This window comes from Pristiophorus japonicus, chromosome 8, assembly GCF_044704955.1.
Source record: "Pristiophorus japonicus isolate sPriJap1 chromosome 8, sPriJap1.hap1, whole genome shotgun sequence".
NCBI lineage: Eukaryota > Metazoa > Chordata > Chondrichthyes > Pristiophoridae > Pristiophorus > Pristiophorus japonicus.
The window spans coordinates 178,434,338-178,457,503 of NC_091984.1; the positions used below are offsets into that span (position 1 = coordinate 178,434,338).

General features: G+C 47.9%; 1 protein-coding gene across 4 annotated transcripts in view; it reads right to left on the minus strand.

Annotated features, from left to right (window-relative positions):
* Nucleotides 1-2,163: 2,163 nt before the first annotated feature.
* Nucleotides 2,164-23,166, minus strand: part of LOC139268237 (peptidyl-prolyl cis-trans isomerase FKBP8-like) — a 54,440-nt gene continuing 33,437 nt past the window's right edge. For 2 of the 4 annotated variants that reach the window (XM_070886282.1, XM_070886284.1), the window contains exons 7-10: nt 16,417-16,589; nt 16,244-16,321; nt 8,668-8,790; nt 2,164-2,421 (exon numbers count right to left, since the gene is read on the minus strand). In XM_070886282.1, the coding sequence (XP_070742383.1) occupies nt 2,347-2,421; nt 8,668-8,790; nt 16,244-16,321; nt 16,417-16,589 (449 nt within the window). In that variant the 3' untranslated portion in view covers nt 2,164-2,346. Of the gene's footprint in view, nt 2,422-8,667; nt 8,791-14,027; nt 14,090-14,693; nt 15,764-16,243; nt 16,322-16,416; nt 16,590-23,166 lie in introns of those variants that run through there. The other 2 variants (XM_070886286.1, XM_070886285.1) reach the window with 2 other exon arrangements.

The window sequence follows — 23,166 nt, forward strand, 5'->3', positions numbered from 1 at the left end:
GCTCCCCTCCCACTTGCAGTTGGGCTCTGCCTGAGCGTTCTGTTCCCCGGGACCAGCTCGGATTGCGGAACAGGCTTGGAGGGGCTGAATGGCCTACTCCTGTTCCTATGAATATTGTCACCCAGAGCTCAGCCCGACTGTGAAACTGAATCATTTGCATTGCTGGAATCACCTTCAGTATGAAAGCATACATTGGATAGGCTGGGTTTGTTTTCTTTGGAACAGAGGATGCTGAGGGGGTATCTTACTGAGGTGTATAAAATTATGAGAGGCCTAGATAGAGTGGATAGGACGGACCTATTTCCCTTAGCAGAGGGGGTCAACAACCAGGGGGCATAGATTTAAAGTAATTGGTAGAAGGTGTAGAGGGGATTTGAGGGGAAATTTCTTCACCCAGAGGGTGGTGGGGGTTTGAAACTCACTGCCTAAAATGGTGGTTGAGGCAGAAACCCTCACCATATTTAAAAAGTACAGAAGAACATAAGAACATAAGAATTAGGACTAGGAGTAGGCCATCTAGCCCCTCGAGCCTGCTCCACCATTCAACAAGATCATGGCTGATCTGGCCGTGGACTCAGCTCCACTTACCCGCCCTCTCCCCGTAACCCTTAATTCCCTTATTGGTTAAAAATCTATCTATCTGTGACTTGAATACATTCAATGAGCTAGCCTCAACTGCTTCCTTGGGCAGAGAATTCCAGATTCACAACCCTCTTGGAGAAGAAATTCCTTATCAACTTGGTTTTAAATTGGCTCCCCCGTATTTTGAGGTTGTGCTCCCTAGTTCTAGTCTCCCCGACCAGTGGAAACAACCTCTCTGCCTCTATCTTGTCTATCCTTTTCATTATTTTAAATGTTTCTATAAGATCACACCTCATCCTTCTGAACTCCAACGAGTAAAGACCCAGTCTACTCAATCTATCATCATAAGGTAACCCCCTCATCTCCGGAATCAGCCTCATGAATCGTCTCTGTAACCCCTCCAAAGCTAGTATATCCTTCCTTAAGTAAGGTGACCAAAAACTTGGTACTTGGATGTGCACTTGAAGCGCTGTACCCTACAGGGCTACGGACCAAGAGCTGGAAAGTGGGATTAGGCTGGATAGCTCTTTGTCAGCTGGCACGGATACGATGGGCCAAAATGGCCTCCTTCGTGCTGTAAATTTCTATGATTTCTATGATTCTATGATTGCACAATACTAGATCTAAAATAGTCTGTTCTCTACTTGGTTCCTCAACATACTGATCTAGAAAACCATCTTGTATATATTCCATGAATTCATCCGCCACACTATACTGCAAATTTGGTTTGCGCAGTCTATATGTAGATTAAAGTCCCCCATGATTACTGCATCACCTTTGTTACATGCGCCTCTAATTTCCTGATTTATACTGTGCCCTACATTACCATTACTTTTGGGGGGCCTATAAACAACTCCCACCAATGTTTTCTGCCCTTTGCTGTTTCTTAGCTTCACCCAAACTGATTCTACCTCTTGATTTTCCTAGCTAGAGTTAGTGTTGACTGGCTATTAAAGTCAAAGTCAATCCTGACCCTCACTTGGCATCGGCTTTATCAGAGAAGGTGCTCACTAGATAGAAATTAGGTGCAGAAAAGCTGGCTCATTTTTTCCCCTCACTAACTGAGATCAACAGTAGCATCACTACCCTGATAGAGATCTGCTAAATCAGCACAGACTAAGATGGAACTTTCCTGGTTTGTGTGGCTCAGTAACACACAATGTGATGCCATTACTAATGCAACCATCAGGTGCGTCCCCATTCCTCCATCAGGTGAGTCATCTTTCTTCTAATTTTCATTCCGACCATTATTCTGCTCTGACCATGATAATGTTCTTTTTGTTTCAAAGAGTCAAACATGGTTTTGAGTGCACCTGAGTCACTTGAGCAGATATGGAATACAATTTTTTTAATCATTTATCCCTACTTATTTAACTCTACATCACTGCTTCCAAATGTTCCCTTCAGCCAGCTGCTAGGAGACATGAGGTACGACATTCTCATCTCAATAGAGAGATAGCACAACCTCGATCTGGAATGTTGCTCTCAGAATGAAAGGTTTCCTCCCATTTCACGGCAATGAATCTTAGTATTCTACTGAAGAGGCAGTGCACCAGGCAAAAAACACCAAACAATCTAACCTATTTGTAAATATATATATTTAAGCATTTCAGTTCAGTTTGAATTGCTGAGCCATGTTCAGCTCTGCACACAGATTTGCAAACTACTTTTAATGAACAGTTTGTAGATATCTCAAACCCAGCATAATCTGAAGCAAGTTTTTATTTAAATCTGAAATGGATGTCTCTTTATTAGGATTAGGATTCATCTCCATTTATATAAAATCATACTCCCCAATATTACAGCAGAAATTCCTATTGTCCACTTCCAGGTTATAATCTGGGAAAGAAAAATATGAATAGAATTAGAAAATATGAATATTAATAGCAATAAGCAGCAATAATCATGAGCATACAAAACACCATGTAGATCCTTTCACCGATCAACACTTGGGGTACATAACAGAGATTGGAAAGATTCCCAAAAGGCAAAAAGACTGGAACTGGAAAGAGCAGAGAAACAACATGACAAAGCAAAGAGGGGAGTGATAGAAGCAGTGAGACATCCTATTAGCCCGGTCTGGACTATCCTTCTCAATGATTATGGGGCTCAATTACCAGCAGAGTTTTCACGCCTGTCCACTGTGACTTCAGCGGAGAGTCATGGAAACCCTGAAGAAATCCATCAGGCCAGATCTTGCTGGAAAATAATGGCATGTAAATGACACACGCCATTACTAATGTGCAAATTGGCCAGCAAAGTCAGGAGATTAAGAGATATGCCATAAATTGAGAATCTCCAGAACTTGCTGGGTGCTTCACACAAACAGCATCTTGCCCTTAGCCTGCTTGTTATTTTTAAGAACTTGCTGGATTTGCACATTAATTGTCCATAAACCCCGCCACAAAAAGTTAAGTCTGGTAATAATGGGCCCAAGTTTCCACAAGAAAAAAAACGGGCGCCCCTCCGAACTGGGCGCCCGTTTTTCGCGCCTAAAGCGGTATTCTCCACCTACTTACAGGTCCTCTGGCCCTCGGCGCAGCCAGCACGAGCTGTGGGGGGGGGGGCGGAGCCAGGTCCCTGCGCTGAAAACAGTGCCGGGACCTCTGCACATGCGGCGCTACAGTCGGCACGCAAGTGCAGTAGCTCCAGGCGCCGAACTGTGTGGGAGGGGCCCGAAGCACGCAGCCCCTAGCCCTGGCTGAATGGCCTCACTGGGGCTACGTGAATAAGGCTCCTCCCACGGCCAGCTCCTGCTCCCCGCCCCCGACAAGACCCGACACCCGCTCCCCACCGCCCCCCCCACACCGACCAGACCCGACCCGACACCCGCTCCCCCCACCCCCCCCCCCCGCCGACCAGACACCCGCTCCCCCCCCCCCGCCCCGCCGCCCCGACCCGAGACCCGCGTCCCCCCTCCCCCTCCGACCCACCCGCGCTCCTGTTCCCCGCCCCGCTCCCCCCCCCCCCCCCCCCACTGGATCCGAATCCAGGACTGGTCCGAAGAACGACCTGACCTCTCCCTCCGCCCCCCGCCCCCCCCTCTCTCTTCTCCCCCCCTCCCCTCTCTCTCTCTGCCTCCCTCCCCTCTCTCTCTCTCCCTCCCTCCCCCTCTCTCTCTCCCCCTCCCTCCCCCTCTCTCTCTCTCTCCTCCCTCCCCTCTCTCTCTCTCTCTCTCTCCCTCCCTCTCTCTCTCTCTCCTCCCCCCCCTCTCCTCCCCCCTCCTCCCCTCCCCCCCTCTCTCCCTCCCTCTCCCCCTCTCCCTCCCTCCCTCCCTTCCTCCCTCCCCTCTCTCTCCCTCCCTCCCTCCCTCCCCTCTCTCTCCCTCCCCTCTCCCTCTCTCCCTCCCTCCCTCCCTCCCTCTCTCTCCCCCCTCCCTCTCTCTCCCTCCCCCCCTCCCTCCACCCCCCTCTCTCCCTCCCTCCCCTCTCTCTCTCCCTCCCTCCTCCCCCTCTCTCTCCCTCCCCCTCTCTCTCCCTCCCTCCCCCCCCTCTCTCTCTCTCCCTCCCCCCCTCTCTCTCTCTCTCCCTCCCCCCCTCTCTCTCTCTCTCCCTCCCCCCCTCTCTCTCTCTCCCTCCCCCCCTCTCTCTCTCTCTCTCTCTCCCTCCCCCCCTCTCTCTCTCTCCCTCCCTCCCCTCTCTCTCCCTCCCTCCCTCCCTCCCCTCTCTCTCCCTCCCCTCTCCCTCTCTCCCTCCCTCCCTCCCTCCCTCTCTCTCCCCCCTCCCTCTCTCTCCCTCCCCCCCTCCCTCCACCCCCCTCTCTCCCTCCCTCCCCTCTCTCTCTCCCTCCCTCCTCCCCCTCTCTCCCTCCCCCTCTCTCTCCCTCCCTCCCCCCCCTCTCTCTCTCTCCCTCCCCCCCTCTCTCTCTCTCTCCCTCCCCCCCTCTCTCTCTCTCTCCCTCCCCCCCTCTCTCTCTCTCTCTCTCTCTCCCTCCCCCCCTCTCTCTCTCTCCCTCCCTCCCCCTCTCTCTCTCTCTCCCTCCCTCCCCCTCTCTCTCCCTCCCTCCCCCTCTCTCTCTCTCTCCCTCCCTCTCTCTCTCTCTCCCCCTCCCTCCCCCCCTCTCTCCCCCTCCCTCCCCCCCTCTCTCCCTCCCTCTCTCTCCCTCCCTCCCTTCCTCCCTCCCCTCTCTCTCCCTCCCTCCCCTCTCTCTCCCTCCCCTCTCTCTCTCTCCCTCCCTCCCTCCCTCCCTCTCTCTCCCCCCTCCCTCTCTCTCCCTCCCCCCCTCCCTCCACCCCCCTCTCTCCCTCCCTCCCCTCTCTCTCTCCCTCCCTCCTCCCCCTCTCTCTCCCTCCCCCTCTCTCTCTCTCCCTCCCTCCACCCCCTCTCTCTCCCTCCCTCCCCCCCCTCTCTCTCTCTCCCTCCCCCCCTCTCTCTCTCTCTCCCTCCCCCCCCTCTCTCTCTCTCCCTCCCCCCCTCTCTCTCTCTCTCTCTCTCCCCCTCCCGCTCAGCGGCACAAACGGCTGCAGAATTCTCCCTGGCTGAAGCACTTTCACACAGGTAGGAAGATGGTTTATTTAATCTTTTCTTGGCTTATAAATGTTTATTCAGGTTGGATTTATTTGTATAATATTTGTAGAAGTATAAATAAGGATTTATTGTAGAATTTAATGAGTTCCCTTCCCCCCCTCTCTCCCCCACCTCGTTCTGGGCGCCTAATTTGTAACCTGCGCCTGATTTTTTAATGTGTAGAACAGGTTTTTTCAGTTCGACAAAAATCTTCACTGGCTCCATTCTACTTTAGTTTGGAGTACATTTTCACTGTGGAAACTTTCAAATCAGGCGTCAGTGGCCGGACACGCCCCCTTTTGAAGAAAAAATTCTTTTCTAAACTAGAACTGTTCTACCTGACTAGAACTGCAGAAAAAAAAATGTGGAGAATTGCGATTTCTAAAATAGTCCGTTCTCCACCAGTTGCTCCTAAAAATCAGGCGCGAATCATGTGGAAACTTTGGTCCTAAGAGTGTAAGAAACCTTCTACCTATGTGATAATTGTTAATGCGATGCCAATCAACCTCTCTGGCCCAGAAAGTGAACAATTTAAAGTATTCAATTTCATTCTTGCATGTAGTAAATTGTTGTTGGAAATTTTAAATTTTAAAAATGTATTTACTTTTTCTTACTTTTCCTTTCTGTCTCTTTTTTCTCTCTCTTCTCTTAATCCAATATTTCTTTCCCTCTCTTTATTTCTTTCTGTACCTGACTTTAATTCACCTGCTTCTCTTTCATTCCTCTGTTTCTTTCTCAATCTTTAAATCTCATTGGTTAAGGAGATACACTGTTGGTCCCACCGTTCACTGAGGCCCCAGATGCCCTGTTGCCCTAATTAGCTCGCACTTCCAGCAAGCTACGACGCAAAATGTTGCGAGCTGAAGGGTGCAGATAAAAGTCTAACAAACGGCACGCACCACAAGGTGCCCCGCTCCAGCAGGATCCGGCCCATCATTTTTCCAGGGTTGCTGCAGCTTTTCCACCGAAGTTATGGCAGATGGCAGGGATAAACTACTGCTTTGCCCCCACTCAATTCTGAACAAAGGGTGAAGATGGTGGATCTGTGCATTAACGTCTAACAGAGTTATGACTCCATCTAAATGATATTCATAACACAGTAATAACATTATACCATTTCTCAGTGGCTTCCACCAAAGTTTTGTTGGGTGATCAGGAGAATCCCCATGGAAATGCTATCCCAGTGACTCCATTGCAAGATAGCACTAAGACTGAGTGGATTAGTTGAACTTGGCCAGTAAATTACCAGGTATTCCTACATCATGTTACATGCAAAGAAGACTGAGAACCTGAGAAAGGAAACATAGGGCTGGGCAGAGTCAGACAGAGCAATAACAATAACAACTTGAGTTTATATAGAAAATGTGCCAAAGCACTTAACAGTGGTAAGAGAGAAAGAAAATAAGAACAGAGATGCCAAGCTATGGAAGAAGTGAAGAGATCAGGAGACTTGGTCAAAAAGATGGGATTTGAGAAGGATTATAAGGTGAGAGAAGCAGAGAGGTGGAGGTTTTTAAAAAAGTAAAAGAAGGACTTGCATTTACATTGCACCTTGCACGACTTCAGGACCTCCCAAGCGCTTTACAGCTAATTAAATACCTTTTAAGTGTAGTCACTGTTGTAATGTAGGAAATGCAGTAGCAAATTTGCACGCAGCAGGTTCCCACAAACGGCTATGTGATAATGACTAGGTACTCTATCTTAGTGATGTTGGTTAAGGACTTGATCAGCTCCGCTGGGCGGGCCACATTGTCCGCAAGCCAGACACGAGACTCACAAAGCAAGCACTCTACTCGGAATTCCTTCATAGCAAATGAGCCAAAGATGGTCAGAGGAAACGTTACAAGGACACTCTCAAAGCCTCCCTGATAAAGTGCAACATTCCCTGGTCAAAGACCGCCCTAAGTGGAGGAAGTGCATCCGGGAGGGCACTGAGCACCTCGAGTCTCTTCGCCGATTGCATGCAGAAGACCAGCACAGGCAGCGGAAAGAACATGCGGCAAACCTGTCCCACCCTCCCTTCCCCTCGGCTGTCTGTCCCACCTGTGTTAGAGACTGTGGCTCTCATATTGGACTGTTCAGCCACCTAAGGACTCATTTGAAGAGTGGAAGCAAGTCTTCCTCAATTCCGAGGGACTGCCTATGATGATGATGGGTTGATTAAAGGAAAATATTGTCCAGGACACCAGAGAGAACACCCCTACATTTCTTCGAAATAGTGCCATGGGATCTTTTACATCAACCTGAGAGGACAGATGGGACCTTGGTTTAACGTCTTCTCTGAAGGACGGCATCTCTGACAGTGCAGCACTCTCTCAGTAATGCACTGGAGTGTCAACCTAGGTTTTGTGAACAATCTCTGGAGTGGGACTTGAAGCGATTACTTTCTGACCCAGATGCAAGAGTGCTACTACTGAGCCACAGCTGATGCCTAGGGATCCAGTTCCCGAGAGTAGGGCCAAATCAGCTGAAATATCTACCACCAACAGTAGGAAAAAGATAAGGAGGAACAAGAGGCCAGAGCTGAAGGGTGTGAGAGAGGATATAAGGCTGGAGGAGGTTGCAGAGATACCATGGGCTGAGGCCATGGAATGATCTGAAGATGAGGAAAATAATTTTAAATTTAATGCAGTGGAGGATTGGGAGCCAATGTAATCAGCAAGCTGGGGGTGAGGGGTATGTCAGACTTAGTAGGACAGTTTGGTAGCTGAGTTTTGGATCAGTTGGTGTTTATGAGATTGCAGATGTGCGAGGATTTCATTCGAGAAATCAAGCCTGGAAATGTTTTAGCACCAGATGGGCAAAAGCAGGCAACGTTGCAGAGGTGGAAATAAACTGTCTTGGTAATGGATAGGATGTGAGGTTAGGTAGGAAGGCTCTGATATAAATGCAGTAGGTGGAGGCAGGAATCTGATATATTTGGAGAATTAAGTTGAATTCCATAGAATCTACAGCACAGAAACAGGCCATTCGGACAAACTGCTCTATGTTGGTGCTTATGCACCACACGCACCTCCGCCCACCCTACTTCATCTAACCTTATCAGCATATCTTTCTATTCATTTCTCCTCTAGGTACTTATCTAGCCTCACTTTAAATACATCAGGGTACTCTGATAAAATCATAAGCATAGGACAAGCAAGAATTGACTGCATGCCTTATTGAGCAAGAATTCTAACATGCCACATACCTACAAACACCATCAGTGCAGCTGGAACATGTGGGAGCTTGCTCATATTATGCTATGTTTACCCCAGATAATCCCAGAGATTTACACGCCTTCCCTTTAAAATGTTGCGCTGTATGTTAAATCATACACCCCTGTGACAACTAGTACAATCAGTGATCTTTTACTCAGCATCTATGGGTTTCAAATCACAGAGAATTCATACACTTTTGGCCTAACAGGTGAATAACAGAAACCCTCTCAGAAACCTATGCCAAAGGAATATAAATTAGGCTCTGATGGGAAAAGATTCAAGCCTAGGTCCTAGCAGGTTGTCTCACAATACAGCTACTGTTCTGGGAATGTGCCCCTTCATTCCCATCCAATCCAGTCAGTGGGTAATTTGAAGCCTACCTTAAAGGACTTGCGTCTGGTGACTGGCAGTTTTGAGTGGCGTTCTCCGAATTTCCTTTTAATACCAGATATTCTCTGTTTTGTCCATGTGCTAATAATAGTCTTAATTTCCTCTTTAATTTCCTGGAGGTGTAAACAGTGGCACATAATGACACAGTGTCATAGGGAGTGGCATTGCATTACATGGTCTGAAGCATTGCTACATTCCAAATTTTGCAAAATAATTTTGTAATGCAGCTGTGGAAAAGTGCAAAACTTATGTGTAACAGCTTCAGCAAGATGTAGAATCGAGAAGGCTCATTGCTCCCGGTCGAAAACAATTTGGGGGAGAATTTCTGTAGAATTCTCTCCAACTCCCGCTGTAACTTTAATTGGCAGAAACTTTGGAGCTATTTCCAATTCAGCCATTTCCACCACTTCTCCAGTGTTTCTGCCAGTGTTAAGGTGGGAGATCGGCAAACAGGGGAGGGGCCCACACAAACAAAATGGTTAGAAAATGGGGGAAAGAGGTTAAAAAACAGGTAACATTACAGACGCCCTCCTCCCCCAATAAACCAGTACTGTGTTTGTCATGTATCTCACACCACTGTATATAACTGTATCTTACCATGCTATACATGACTGTAACTAGATATGACCTGTAACCACAAGCATACCTTACCACCAGGGATCCACTTACAGGGGACACCTGTCCCACATAGGTATAGGCAGGTCTCAGGCAAGTGAGGCATTTCCAGAGCTGTGAAATAAAGGTGCAGGTCCTGAGTGACCTTGATTTCAGCATGTGCCTTGTGTAAGTCTGTACTGCAGGGTCAGGACTTTACAGTGGAGACGAATTACGGGATCACAGAATCCACAGAATGGCTACCAACCGCTCACATGAGAAATACAATGCTGGAGATAATTGGGAGGACTTAATAGAAAGGCTCCAGCAAAGCTTTGTAACCAAAGACTGGTTGGGCGACGATAAGGCAGACAAGAGAAGAGCCCATCTCTTGACCAGCTGTGGCTCGAAAACATACGCCTTAATGAAGGACCTGCTGGCACCCGAGAAACCAGCAAGCAAGTCGTTTGAAGAGTTGAGCACACTGGTGAGAGACCACCTGAAGCCAGAGAGCAGCCTACACACGGCCAGACACAGGTTCTACAACTACAGACACTGTGTGGGCCAGAGCATACCTGACTTTGTGGCGGAACTTCAGAGGCTGGCTAGTTTATGTGAGTTCTCCGATGAACTAAGGAGAGAAGTACTGAGAGACTTTTTTATTGAAGGAATAGGCCACGCAGGCGTATTCCAAAAGCTCATAGAGACCAAGAACTTGACCCTAGAGGCAGCAGCACTGGTCACACAGACATTCTTGGCAGGAGAAAAAGAAACGAGGTTGATCTACACTGCGAGGACGACAACTAACGAAACATCAGAACAAGGGGTTCACAGCGTGAAACAAGCCGCTACCCCCATACACAGACAAAGGCAGGAGAGCAGGCCTTCAACAGCAGGCCGTGGCGCCAGAAGCCATCAAGGGCCACATGAACGGCCATCCACACCTCATCAACCCACAATGCGAACAATCAACTACAAACTGAGAGAAGTTCAAGAGAGATCAGCCAGACGCAGCTCATCCTTCGGAAACAATGGAAGCGGTCTCTGCTGGAGATGTGGGGGAAGGCATTCATCAAGGGGGTGTCGATTTCAGCATGCCGTTTGCAGAAACTGCAACTATACAGGGCATCTGGCCTGCATGTGCAGAAAAACAGCAGCTCGGCTGGTATATGAATCGGAAGGGTCGGAAAGCGGACCAGAAGACGGTGGGGACAGTGCCCGGGACACCGAGGTATAGCGGGTCAACACGATCAATGTCCACTGTTCTTACAACAAGACGCCTCCAATAATGATGAGGGTCCTACTCAACGGGATACCCGTCAACATGGAACTGCACACGGGAGCGAGTCAATCTCTCATGAGCGTCCAACAATTTGAACAGCTGTGGCCGCACAAAAGCAACAGATCAAAACTCACAAGGGTCGACACCAAAATAAGGACCTGCACCAAAGAAATCGTCCCAGTCCTTGGCAGCGCCATGCTCTCAGTCACACACAAAGGGACAGTGAACCGACTTCCCCTGTGGATTGTCCCCGGAGATCTCCCAGCACTGTTGGGGAGAAGCTGACTGGCAAAACTAAATTGGAAATGGGATGATGTTCACGCCATGTCGTCAGAGGAACGGACCTCCTGCTCAACAGTTCTAAGTCGATTTGAACATCTCTTTCAGCCAGGTGTGGGCACCTTCAAAGGGGCTAAAGTTAAAATCTACATCACACAGGATGCCAGACCGGTCCATCATAAGGCTAGAGCTGTGCCTTATGTGATGAGGGAAAAGATTGAACATGAACTGGACCGGCTTCTGCGGGAAGGCATTATCTCACCCGTGGAATTTAGCGACTGGGCAAGTCCCATCGTCCCCGTCATGAAGCCTGATGGATCTGTACGAATCTGTGGGGATTACAAATCTACCATAAACAGTCTCCCTACAGGACCAATACCCGCTGCCCAGAGCGGAGGACGTTTTTGCCACATTGGCTGGAGGAAAACTTTTCTCGAAACTAGATCTCACATCTGCGTAGATGATGCAAAAACTGACCAAAGAGTCTAAGCTACTCACCACCACATCGAGGCCTTTTCATGTACAATCGATGCCCATTTGGCATCAGGTCGGCAGCTGCCATATTCCAGCGCAACATGGAGAGTCTGCTCAAGTCCATCCCGGGGATGGTTGTGTTTCAAGACAACATACTCATCACGGGCAGGACACCGACTCCCATCTCTGCAATTTGGAGGAAGTACTAAAGCGATTGGATCGGGTAGGCCTAAGTGTTAAGAAATCCAAGTGTCTGTTTCTCGCGCCCGAGGTTGAATTTTTGGGCAGAAGGATTGCCGCTGATGGAATCCGCCCAACAGAATCCAAAACCGAAGCAATTCGTCTGGCACCCAGGCCCCGGAATGTCTCGGAACTGCGCGCCTTTCTCGGGCTTCTGAATTACTTTGGGAACTTTATGCAGAACTTGAGCACGCTGCTGGAGCCTCTCCACGTGCTACTCAGAAAGGGGTGCGATTGGTTTTGGGGGGACGCCCAAGAACGCGCCTTCAATAAGGCACGCAACCTTCTATGTTCCAACAGTGTTTTGACTTTTTTTGACCCAGGTAAAAAGCTAGTTCTTACATGTGATGCGTCAGCGTATGGGGTCGGGTGCGTTTTACAGCAGGTCAATGGTGCGGGTAAATTACAACCCCTTGCTTATGCCTCCAATTCACTTTCGCGGGTGGAGCGCGGGTACGGTATGGTGGAAAAGGAAGCGCTCGCGTGCGTGTACGGTGTCAAAAAGATGCACCAATACCTTTTCGGGGCCAAGTTCGTGTTAAAAACCGACCACTAACCCCTCACGTCCCTGCTATCCGAGAGCAAGGCAATAAACGCCAACGCCTCGGCGCAAATTCAACGGTGGGCACTCATGCTGGCGTCTTACGACTACACAATAAGGCACAGACCAGGCACAGACGCGCTTAGCAGGCTACCCCTGGTGACCACGGAAGGGTCCGACGAACAGGACTATGAGATGGTCATGGCAATCAATGCCTTTGAGTCCACAGGTTCGCCCATGATGGCTCGCCAAATCAGAGCTTGGAAGACCAGCGACCCCACGTTATCCTTAGTCAAAAGATGTGTTTTAACTGGTGACTGGGCAGAGGCTCGCGATGCCTGCCCCGAGGAGATCAAACCTTTCCATCGGCGCATGCATGAACTATCACTACAGGCAGACTGCTTGATGTGGGGCAGCCGAGTAGTCATGCCTTTGCGAGGCAGAGAGGTGTTTGTCCGGGAGCTCCACCACAAGCACCCGGGAATCGTTCTCATGAAGGCCATAGCCAGATCCCACGTCTGGTGGCCTGGTATTGACGCAGACTTGGAGCTCTGCGTCCGACGGTGCACCATTTGTGCCCAACTCAGCAATACCCCAGGGAGGCCCCCCTGAGCCCCTGGCCCTGGCCCACCAAACCGTGATCGTGGGTGCACGTAGACTATGCGGGCCCATTCATGGGCAAAATGTTCCTCGTAGTCGTCGATGCATTTTCCAAGTGGATCGAATGCACCATTTTAAACTCGAGCACCACCTCCACCACTGTGGAGAGCCTTAGAACCATGATTCTAACGCACGGAATTCCTGACATATTGGTCAGTGATAATGGTCCGTGCTTCACCAGTGCAGAATTCCAAGATTTTATCGTTGACCATGGCATAAATCAAGTTAAGACGGCATCGTTCAAGCCGGCCTCCAATGGCCAGGCGGAGCAAGCAGTGCAAATCATTAAACAAGACATGCTTAAAATCCAAGGTCCCACGCTGCAGAGCCGCCTGTCGCGACTGCTGCTGGCATACAGATCTCGTCTGCATTCATTGACTGGAGTTCCCCCCGCGCAACTATTGATGAAATGGACCTTAAAGACTAGGCTCTCGTTAATCCTCCCAGACATGCATGAAATTGTTGAGGCAAAGCGCCGGAAGCTAACTGAGTACCATGACCGAAATTCGAGGGGGAGGTGGAATGAGATAGGGGACAAAGTGTTTGTGCTAAACTATGGCAGGGGTCCCAAATGGCTTGCAGGGACAATAACAGGCAAGGAAGGAAACAGGCTACTGGTTTTACAAATGGAAATGGCCAAACCTGCCGGAGGCATGTAGACCAAGTAAAAAGTAGATTCACCAACAACATTGCAGAACCAGAGGCAGACTACAATGTGGAACTCACACCACACCTGGTGGACAGACAGAGGGAACAACCTGAGGAAAGGGCAGTCTCAACAGACAGCCCAGGTGAGATACCAGCAATCATACTGAACTAAACAGACAGCCCAGGCGAGATACCAGCAATCACACCGAAAGAAAAACAGGCACCAAGGCAAACAACTGAACCACAACTAAGACGCTCCACGCGAGAGCGTAGACCACCTGAGAGACTGAATCTATAAAGACAATAAGACCTTGGGGGAGGGTGATGTCATGTATCTCACACCACTGTATATAACTGTATCTTACCATGCTATTCATGACTGTAACTAGATATGACCTGTAACCACAAGCATACCTTACCACCAGGGGTGCACTTGCAGGAGACATTGCACACCTGTCCCACGCAGGTATATAAAGGCAGGTCTCAGGCAAGTGAGGCATTTCCAGAGCTGTGAAATAAAGGTGCAGGTCCTGAGTGACCTTGACTTCAGCATGTGCCTCGTGTAAGTCTGTACTGCAGGGTCAGGACTTTACAGTGTTCTGGTGAAGGGTCTACACCCAATCTGCCACTCACCCCCAACTCCTCCCTAATCTCTTCCAGGAAACTAACAGATTCATCACACAGACCTGGATCCCTGTTGGAAATAAAATGGAGGATATAGATGAAGTCTTAATCCAATCAAGAAGAGAAACATGCCTCAGGTGTGTTATTTGTCACCTATTTTGTAGAAAATATGTATTTACAAAATCAACAACTTGCATTTCTATAGTGCCTTTAATATAGTAAAACGTACAAGGTGCTGTATCCCAGGAGCATTATCAAACAAAATTTGACACCGATCCACATAAGGAGATATTAGGACAGATAATCAAAAGCTTGCTCATCATCGCTGGGTCAAAATCCTCAAATTCCCTCCCTAAAAGCACTATGGGAGTACCTTCACCACACAAACTGCAGCGGTTCAATATGGCGGTTCACCACCATCTTCTCAAAGGTAATTAGGGATGGGCAATAAATGCTGGCCTTGACAGTGATGCCCATATCCAATGAACTAATTTTTTAAAAGGAGGTAGGTTTTAAGGAATGTGTCTTAAAGGAGGAGAGCGAGGTGGTGGTGGGGGGCGGGGGCGGGGGGGAGAGATTTAAGGAGGGAATTCTACAGCTTAGTACTTAGTCAGCTGAAGACATGACCACCAATGGTGCAGTGATTAAAATAGGGAATGCAAAAAGGCCAGAAGTGGAGGAGCGCAGAGATCTCGGAGTGTTGTAGGGCTGGAGGAGGTTAGAGACATAGGGAGGGGCAAGGCCTGGAGGGATTTGAAAACAATGATGACAGTTTTAAAACTGAGATGTGGCCAGACCGCAAGCCAATGTAGGTCAACAAGCACAGGGGTGATGGGTGAACGGGACGGTGCAAGTTATGATACGAGCAGCAGAGTTTTGGATTTGCGAGGCAACAACATATTCAAGGACTTTGGAAAGGAAGGAGAGGTTGGAGATGGGGCGATAGTTTGAAAGGACATAAAAGTCAAGGGTTGTTTTTTTTGAGGATAGGGGTGATGATGGCAGATTTGAAGGAGAGGGGTACAGTGCCTGAGTAGAGAGAACCGTTAACAATATCAGCTAACATGAGAGCCAGAAAAGGAAGTTGGGTGGTCAGCAGTTTAGTGGGAATAGGATTGAGGGAGCAGGAAGTGGGTCATGTGGACAAGATGAGCTCGGAGAGTTCGGGGCTAAGCTAGGGGGGAACCTTCGAGGAAGTTTGGACTAGTGTGCTTGGGGAAGAAAGGGAAGTGGCAGAGGCAGATGATCGGATGGTCTCAATCTTAGAGGAAAAGAAGTCCATGAGCTCCTCGCACATCTAACTATGCAATGATAACTAGAAACCAATAAGGCTGGATTTTCCTCGGCTGCATCTAGCAGAAGAATATCAAGGAAAATTGGGCAAGAAGGTCTGCCACGTCCCACCCAACCTGGATTTTCCTCCACCTCCCCTCCCCATGTTATCCTTGGCACATGTAAATGATAGTGGGCCAATCGTTATTTTCCAGCCATCTACTGCACCAACTCCAGCAGAGGTGTGACGGTGGTCCCAAGGATAGCAGCAGACGGGTCCATTGAAGCTCGCCCTCCTCAGGTCGCAAGAAGTATCTTGTTTAAGCCTCGCTACATCTGGGGTCCAGACCTCCATTTTTCTTCACCTCCTCAACGTTCTTCTGCTGCCTTTAAGAATTGATCTGTATTCTGGTGCTGTCTGCAGCATTCCACATGCAGGTCTTACTGGCAAATATCCTGCCGGTAACACATCCTACACAGATAAACAGCACAACCCAGGGTCACAATGGGGTCAGGGTAGGGGGCGCAAGTCTTGCCCTGAGCCTCTCCCAGCAGGAGGAGGAAATCTCAGCCCCAAGTTTGCACCTATGTCCAAGGCAACCACAACATCCTTATGGACTGCTAAATGTGAAATCTAATTTAACACCAATCATCAGAATCAGTCTATACATTGACCAATACAGTGTTCTTCCAATGTAGTTAGTTACAAGCTAAAACCCTAACTTATGTCTCTCAGTCTCCCTTCCTTCTCCAATCTTCAGGCTTTAAAAACCTAAGATTGGGATCACCGAATCACCATTTGATCACCCATTTCCCCTCCCGTTCTTTCCAACCTTGGCAGTGTTCTGCACTTTAGGACTTGGCCCTACATCTAGAATTTTTCTGTTAATGAATGACAAGGTTTCTTCCCTTACCCAATGCCCTAATTGGAGAGAACATAAAGACCACTCACCGGGTGCTCTGGCTGCACAGCTAAGGCTTTCTTTAGGAAGACAATGGAAAGGGGATATATCTGCTGCATTGCCAATACCTGAAACAATTTCACACAAAACAATTGCTCATTTCAGCATTCCAAACACAGGCAGTGTAACAAAGAAATCAGCAGCTAATGAACAACTGACCTACCTTCCCCTTCCTGAATAAGGCCTTGCAGTGATGAGGCCGGTGTTGCAGCACCATATCACAGCAGGAGATTGTCTCCTTTAAGTTTCCTGTCTTTAAGTGACAGGCTGCCATATTGCTATAACACTTCATTTTCTCATCAAGAAGCATGTCCTTTTGTTCAAGATTTACCGCACCTAAAGAAAAAGGTATAATCTGAATGTGCCATTCTTAGAAATTTCATACTGACAGATATTTAATCCAGCAAATCCTGGTTATGCCCATTCTTCATTCTGCCTGGATTTACATCTCTGATTGTAAGAGGGCAAGTAGGTAGCCCACTTCCAGATCTCGACCAATAACCCGACCACCCATCTCAAGGCTCCTGTCAAAATGGTGGTGGTTAGAGCACCAAAGTCAACAGGCGGTGAATGACTAAAGGTCTTTTTCAGGCCACAATAGGTGGCTACAGTTAAACTTAGCCCCTGTGTCACCAAGCAGCAGTGCTCCAATAGCAGTGCCACCATTTCAAAATCCTAATGGGAAACATCGAAAAGACTTGGGGAAAGTGTAGGGAAATCTGTCATGTATGTATGCTTGGTGTTACAAGCCACCAGGTGGCGCCACTATCGGAGGTCATTGGGCTATACATAAGTGTGTGCCGCCCAGGTATAAAAGGCAAGCCATCATGTAATGTAATCACTTTGGGCCCTAATAAAGCAGAGCCAGGTTTGTACCTGTGTTAGTTTACAGTATTCAGTCCAGCAAGTTAGTGCATACATTACATTTGGTGACGAGGTAACTTAAGAACCTTCACATGAAAAAATGAGCACAATTTGAATTCTAGAGAGATTCATTGAGGGAGAGGACTGGACAGATTTTGTATCTCGCCTAGACCAATACTTCGTGGCCAAAAAATGGAGGAACCCACTGACGCAGTTAGGTGCAGGGCAGTCTTCCTCACAGTTTGCGGTCCGAAAATCTATTGACTCATACAGAATCTTCTCTTGCCTGCAAGTCCAACGAACAAGGACTATGAGGAATTGTGTGCTCTGGTACGTGACCATCTCAAACAGAAGAAGGCATCATCATCTCATGATATCGATTCTACAAGCACGTTTGTTCTGAGGGCCAGGGTGTGTCGTAATTTGTTGCCGACCTAAGACGTCTAGCTGGACCGTGTAAGTTCGAAAATGCATTGGGAGACATGCTGCAGGACTTTTTTGTAATCGGCATCAATCACGAGGTGATCCTGTGGAAGCTACTGGTGGCGGAGACACTGGATCTGAGCAAGGCCATCACGATTGCCCAGGCATGCATGACAACGGACAAAAACTTAAAGCAGATATCATCGAAAACTCGGCAAGTACTGTAAACAAGATTGTATCATCGTTTGGCAGAGCTGCATATGGCAGGGCCTACTCGACTGCGTATGCGAAACCTGTGGCTGCCCAAAGTCCGCCAATGGGAATTAATCAGATTTCATCGTGTTGGCATTGTGGGGGCAATCATTGGCCTCATCAGTGTCGGTTTAAACAGTACATTTGTAAAATTCGAGACTGGGGCATCTCCAGCGCATGTGTCTGCAAATGAGCAAGCGTGCTGCGACACGCCACGTGGTGGACCGGTATAGCACGGATCCGAATATGCAATCTGAGATACCAGAGGAGAAGGTGTATGGACTGTATTCGTTCCTAACAAAGAGCCAACCGATAATGATTAATGTGAAACTTAGTGGTGTGCCGGTACCGATGGAATTGGACACGAGTGCGAATTAATCAATAATGAGCTAGAGGACATTCGGTAAGCTGTGAGATATTAAGGCTGTGAGGCCTAAGCTGAGTCCAGTCAATGTCAAGTTGCGTATGTACACTAAAGAACTCATAATGGTGATTGGCAATGCAGTAGTCAAGGTGTCGTATGATGGTGCGGTTTATGATTTAACATTATGGATTGTTCCAGGCAATGGTCCAACGCTGTTTGGCAGGAATTGGCTAGAAAAAATCAAATGGAATTGGAATGATATCAAAGCGCTGTCGTCGGAGGATGGTAGTCCACGTGCTCAAGTGCTGAGCAAGTTCCCCTCGCTGTTTGAACAGGCATCGGCAATTTCACGGGAGCTAAGGTGCAGATCCACATGGACTCAGATGCAAGACCCGTCCATCATAAAGCTCGGGCGGTTCCGTACATGATGAGGGAGAAGGTCGAAATCGAACTGGATAGACTTCACCGGCCGAATTTAACGAATGGGCCAGCCCCATTGTTCCTGTGTTGAAGAGTGATGGCACTTTCAGGATTTGTGGAGACTACAAGGTTATGATCAACCAAGTTTCGAAACAGGATCAATACCCATTACCGAAGGCTGATGAGCTGTTTCCAACGCTAGCCGGGCAGACATCGTTTACTACACTGCATCTGACATCGGCCTACATGATACAGGAGCTAGTCAAGACATCAAAGAAACTTACGAGCATCAATACTCAGAAAGGATCGTTTATCTACAACAGGTGTCCTTTTGGAATTCGTCGGCTGCAGCCATATTTCAGAGGAACATGGACAGTCTACTGAAGTCCATCCCAAGAACCGTCGTGTTCCAAGATGACATCCTGGTCACAGATCGTGACAGTGCTGAACATCTGAACAACCTGGAAGAGGTTCGACATCGTCTGGACAAAGTGGGACTCAGACTGAAACATTTGAAGTGTGTCTTCATGGCACCGGAAGTAGAATTCCTGGGGAGGAAAATTGCTGCTGACGGCATCAGGTCTATGGACTCGAAAACAAGGCCAATAAAAAATTCACCCAAGCCTCAGAATGTGACAGAGCTGCATTGGTTCCTTGGTCTACTCAACTACTTTGGTAATTTCCTACCTAGATTGAGCACTTCATTAGAGCCACTGCACATCCTGCTAAGAAAAGTCGACAACTGGGTTTGGGGTGCGTCTCAAGAGAGAGCTTTTGAGAAGGCGACTAAGCTGCTTTGCTCTAACAAGCTTCTGGTACATTAGGACCCGTGTAAGCGTCTAATATTGGCCTGTGATGCTTTGTCATATGGAGTTGATTGCGTGTTCCAACAAGCTAATGAGTCGGGTAAACTACAACCTGTTGCGTATGCTTCTAAAAGTTTGTCAAAGGCAGAAAGAGCCTACAACATGGTAGAAAAAGAAGCATTAGCCGGTGTTTATGGGGTTAAAAAGATGCATCAGTGCCTGTTTGGTCTTCGGTTTAGGAAGGGTAGACAGAAAGGAAAAGGAGGCAGGGTGGCATTGCTGGTTATAGAGGAAATTAATGCAATTGTAAGGAAAGACATTAGCTTGAATGATGTGGAATCGGTATGGGTGGAGCTATGGAATACCAAGGGGCAGAAAATGCTAGTGGGAGTTGTGTACAGACCTCCAAACAGTAGTAGTGAGGTTGGGGACAGCATCAAACAGGAAATTAGGGGTGCATGCAATAAAGGTGCAGCAGTTATCATGGGTGACTTTAATATGCATAGCAGATGAAGTATAATGTGGATAAATGTGAGGTTATCCACTTTGGTGATAAAAACAGAGAGACAGACTATTATCTGAATGGTGACAGATTAGGAAAAGGGGAGATGCAACAAGACCTGGGTGTCATGGTACATCAGTCATTGAAGGTTGGCATGCAGGTACAGCAGGCGGTTAAGAAAGCAAATGGCATGTTGGCCTTCATAGCGAGGGGATTTGAGTACAGGGGCAGGGAGGTGTTACTACAGTTGTACAGGGCCTTGGTGAGGCCACACCTGGAGTATTGTGTACAGTTTTGGTATCCTAACTTGAGGAAGGACATTCTTGCTATTGAGGGAGTACAGCGAAGGTTCACCAGACTGATTCCCGGGATGGCGGGACTGACATATCAAGAAAGACTGGATCAACTGGGCTTGTATTCACTGGAGTTCAGAAGAATGAGAAGGGATCTCATAGAAACGTTTAAAATTCTGACGGGTTTAGACAGGTTAGATGCAGGAAGAATGTTCCCAATGTTGGGGAAGTCCAGAACCAGAGGTCACAGTCTAAGGATAAGGGGTAAGCCATTTAGGACCGGGATGAGGAGAAACTTCTTCACCCAGAGAGTGGTGAACCTGTGGAATTCTCTATCACAGAAAGTTGTTGAGGCCAATTGTCTAAATATATTCAAAAAGGAGTTAGATGTAGTCCTTACTACTAGGGGGATCAAGGGGTATGGCGAGAAAGCAGGAATGGAGTACTGAAGTTGCAGGTTCAGCCATGAACTCGTTGAATGGCGGTGCAAGCTCGAAGGGCCGAATGGCCTACTCCTGCACCTATTTTCTATGTTGAACTGGAAACAGATCACAAGCCACTCATTTCATTGTTTTCGGAAAACAAAGGTATAAATACCAATCCATCGTCCCATATCCAGAGGTGGGCGCTGACACTATCTGCCTATGATTATGTCATTCACCAGACCTGGCACCGAGAATTGTGCCGATGCACTGAGCCGTCTGCCATTGTCCACACCGGAGGTGGAGATGCCACAACCTGCAGACCTACTGTTAGTTATGGATGCTTTTGAAAGTGAAGGAACCCCTGTCATGGCAAAACAAGTTAAGACCTGAACTAGCCAGGACCCGATATTATCGGTTGTGAAACGTTGTGTCCTTAGTGGTGATTGGTCTGCCATACACAAATAAATGGGTGATGAGACCAAACCTTACAACCGTTGCAAAGACGAACTATCCATTCAGTCAGATTGTTTACTGTGGGGTAAACATAGAAAATAGGTGCAGGAGTAGGCCATTCAGCCCTTCGAGCCTGCACCACCATTCAATAAGATCATGGTAGATCATTCACCTCAGTATCCCTTTCCTGCTTTCTCTCCATACCCCTTGATCCCTTTAGCCGTAAGGGCCATTTCTAACTCCCTCTTGAATATATCCAATGAACTGGCATCAACAACTCTCTGCGGTAGGGAATTCCACAGGTTAACAACTCTCTGAGTGAAGAAGTTTCTCCTCATCTCAGTCCGAGATGGCTTACCCCTTATCCTTACCCCTAGTTCTGGACTTCCCCAACATCAGGAACATTCTTCTTGCAGCTAATCTGTCCAGTCCTGTCAGAATTTTATATGTTTCTATGATATCCCCTCTCATCCTTCTAAACTCCAGTGTTGTTACGCCTAATAAAGGCAGAGAGAAATTTGTACATGATCTACATAGCACTCATCCTGGTATTGTCATGATGAAAGCCACTGCCAGGTCTCATGTATGGTGGCTTGGAATCATGTCTGCATCAGTGCAATACTTGCATGCAGCTAAGTAAAGCACCAGCGGAATCGCTGCTGAGTCTGTGGTCGTGGCCATCTAAACCATGGTCCAGGATCCACATCGACTTTGCAGGTCCCTTCATGGGAAAGATGTTTTTAGTTGTGGTGGATGCATATTCCAAGTGGATAGAGTGTATAATGTCATCCAGTACATCCACAGCTACCATTAAGAGTCTTTGTGTCATGTTTGCCACTCATGGTCTGCATGACATCATTGTAAGCGACAACGGACCTTGCTTCACTAGTCTGGAGTTTCAAGAGTTCATGAAACTCAATAGTATCAAACATGTGAGGTCAGCACCATTCAAACCCGCATCTAATGGTCAAGCAGAGCGTGCTGTCCAAACCATCAAGCAGTGTATGAAACGTGTAACTCAAGGTTCACTGCAGACTCGCTTGTCATGCATATTGCTTAGTTACAGGACAAGACCCCACACACTTACCGGGGTCCCCACTGCTGAACTATTGATGAAGAGAGGTCTCAAGGCCAAGCTCTCTCTTGTCCATCCTGACTTGAACGATCATGTTGAATGCAGACGTCAAAGTCAGCAGTGGTATCATGATCGCACTGCTGTGTCACGCGACATTTCTGTTAACGATCCTGTGTATGTAGTAACTTATGGTCAAGGTCCCAAGTGGATCACCAGTACTGTTACGGCCAAGGTGGGTAACAGAGTGTTTATCGTCAAACTCAAGAATGGGCAAACATGCAGGAAACATGTTGATCAGATAAAGCTGCGGCACACGGATGAACCAGAACAGTCTGAGGAAGACAAAATCAGTGACCAACCAACCTACCCTCAGTCATCAGAGGACTCCGCTGTCATCAATGAATCTGGACGTTCAATCCCTGACATGGTCATTGCCACTTCCATCAGATCGGCTATACAACCCCCAGTCATAACAGACTCAGAACGCTCACCCAAGGCTGGAGTTGAACTGAGACGATCAACTCGGGAGTGGAAAGCCCCGGACCGTCTCAATTTGTAAAAAGACAGTTACTAATATCTTAAAGGGGGATATTGTCATGTATGTATGCTTGGGGTTACTAGCCACCAGGTGGTGCCACTGTCAGAGGTCATTGGGCTGTATGCACGTGTGTGCGGCCCAGGTATAGAAGGCAAGCCATCTTGTAATGTAATCACTTTGGGCCCGAATAAAGCAGAGCCTGGTTTGTACCTGTGTTAGTTTACAGTATTCAGTCTATCGAGGTATTACATACAGAACAAAATTGGATTGGAGTAGGTAGCTCCAGTTGAAGAAATGGAGTCGCTGGATGGCCTTTGTCTAACTTTGAACAGGAGGAGCAGAAGGGAAAAATTCACACAAATGGGATTGGATGCACACTACGTACCAGCCTAGCAGGAACACTCCCCTCATTACAATAAACCTACTAAGCCCAATCCATAAGGAAATCTCTTATTGGACTACAACTCATCCAACCCAGCCCACCAGGAACTCTCCAAT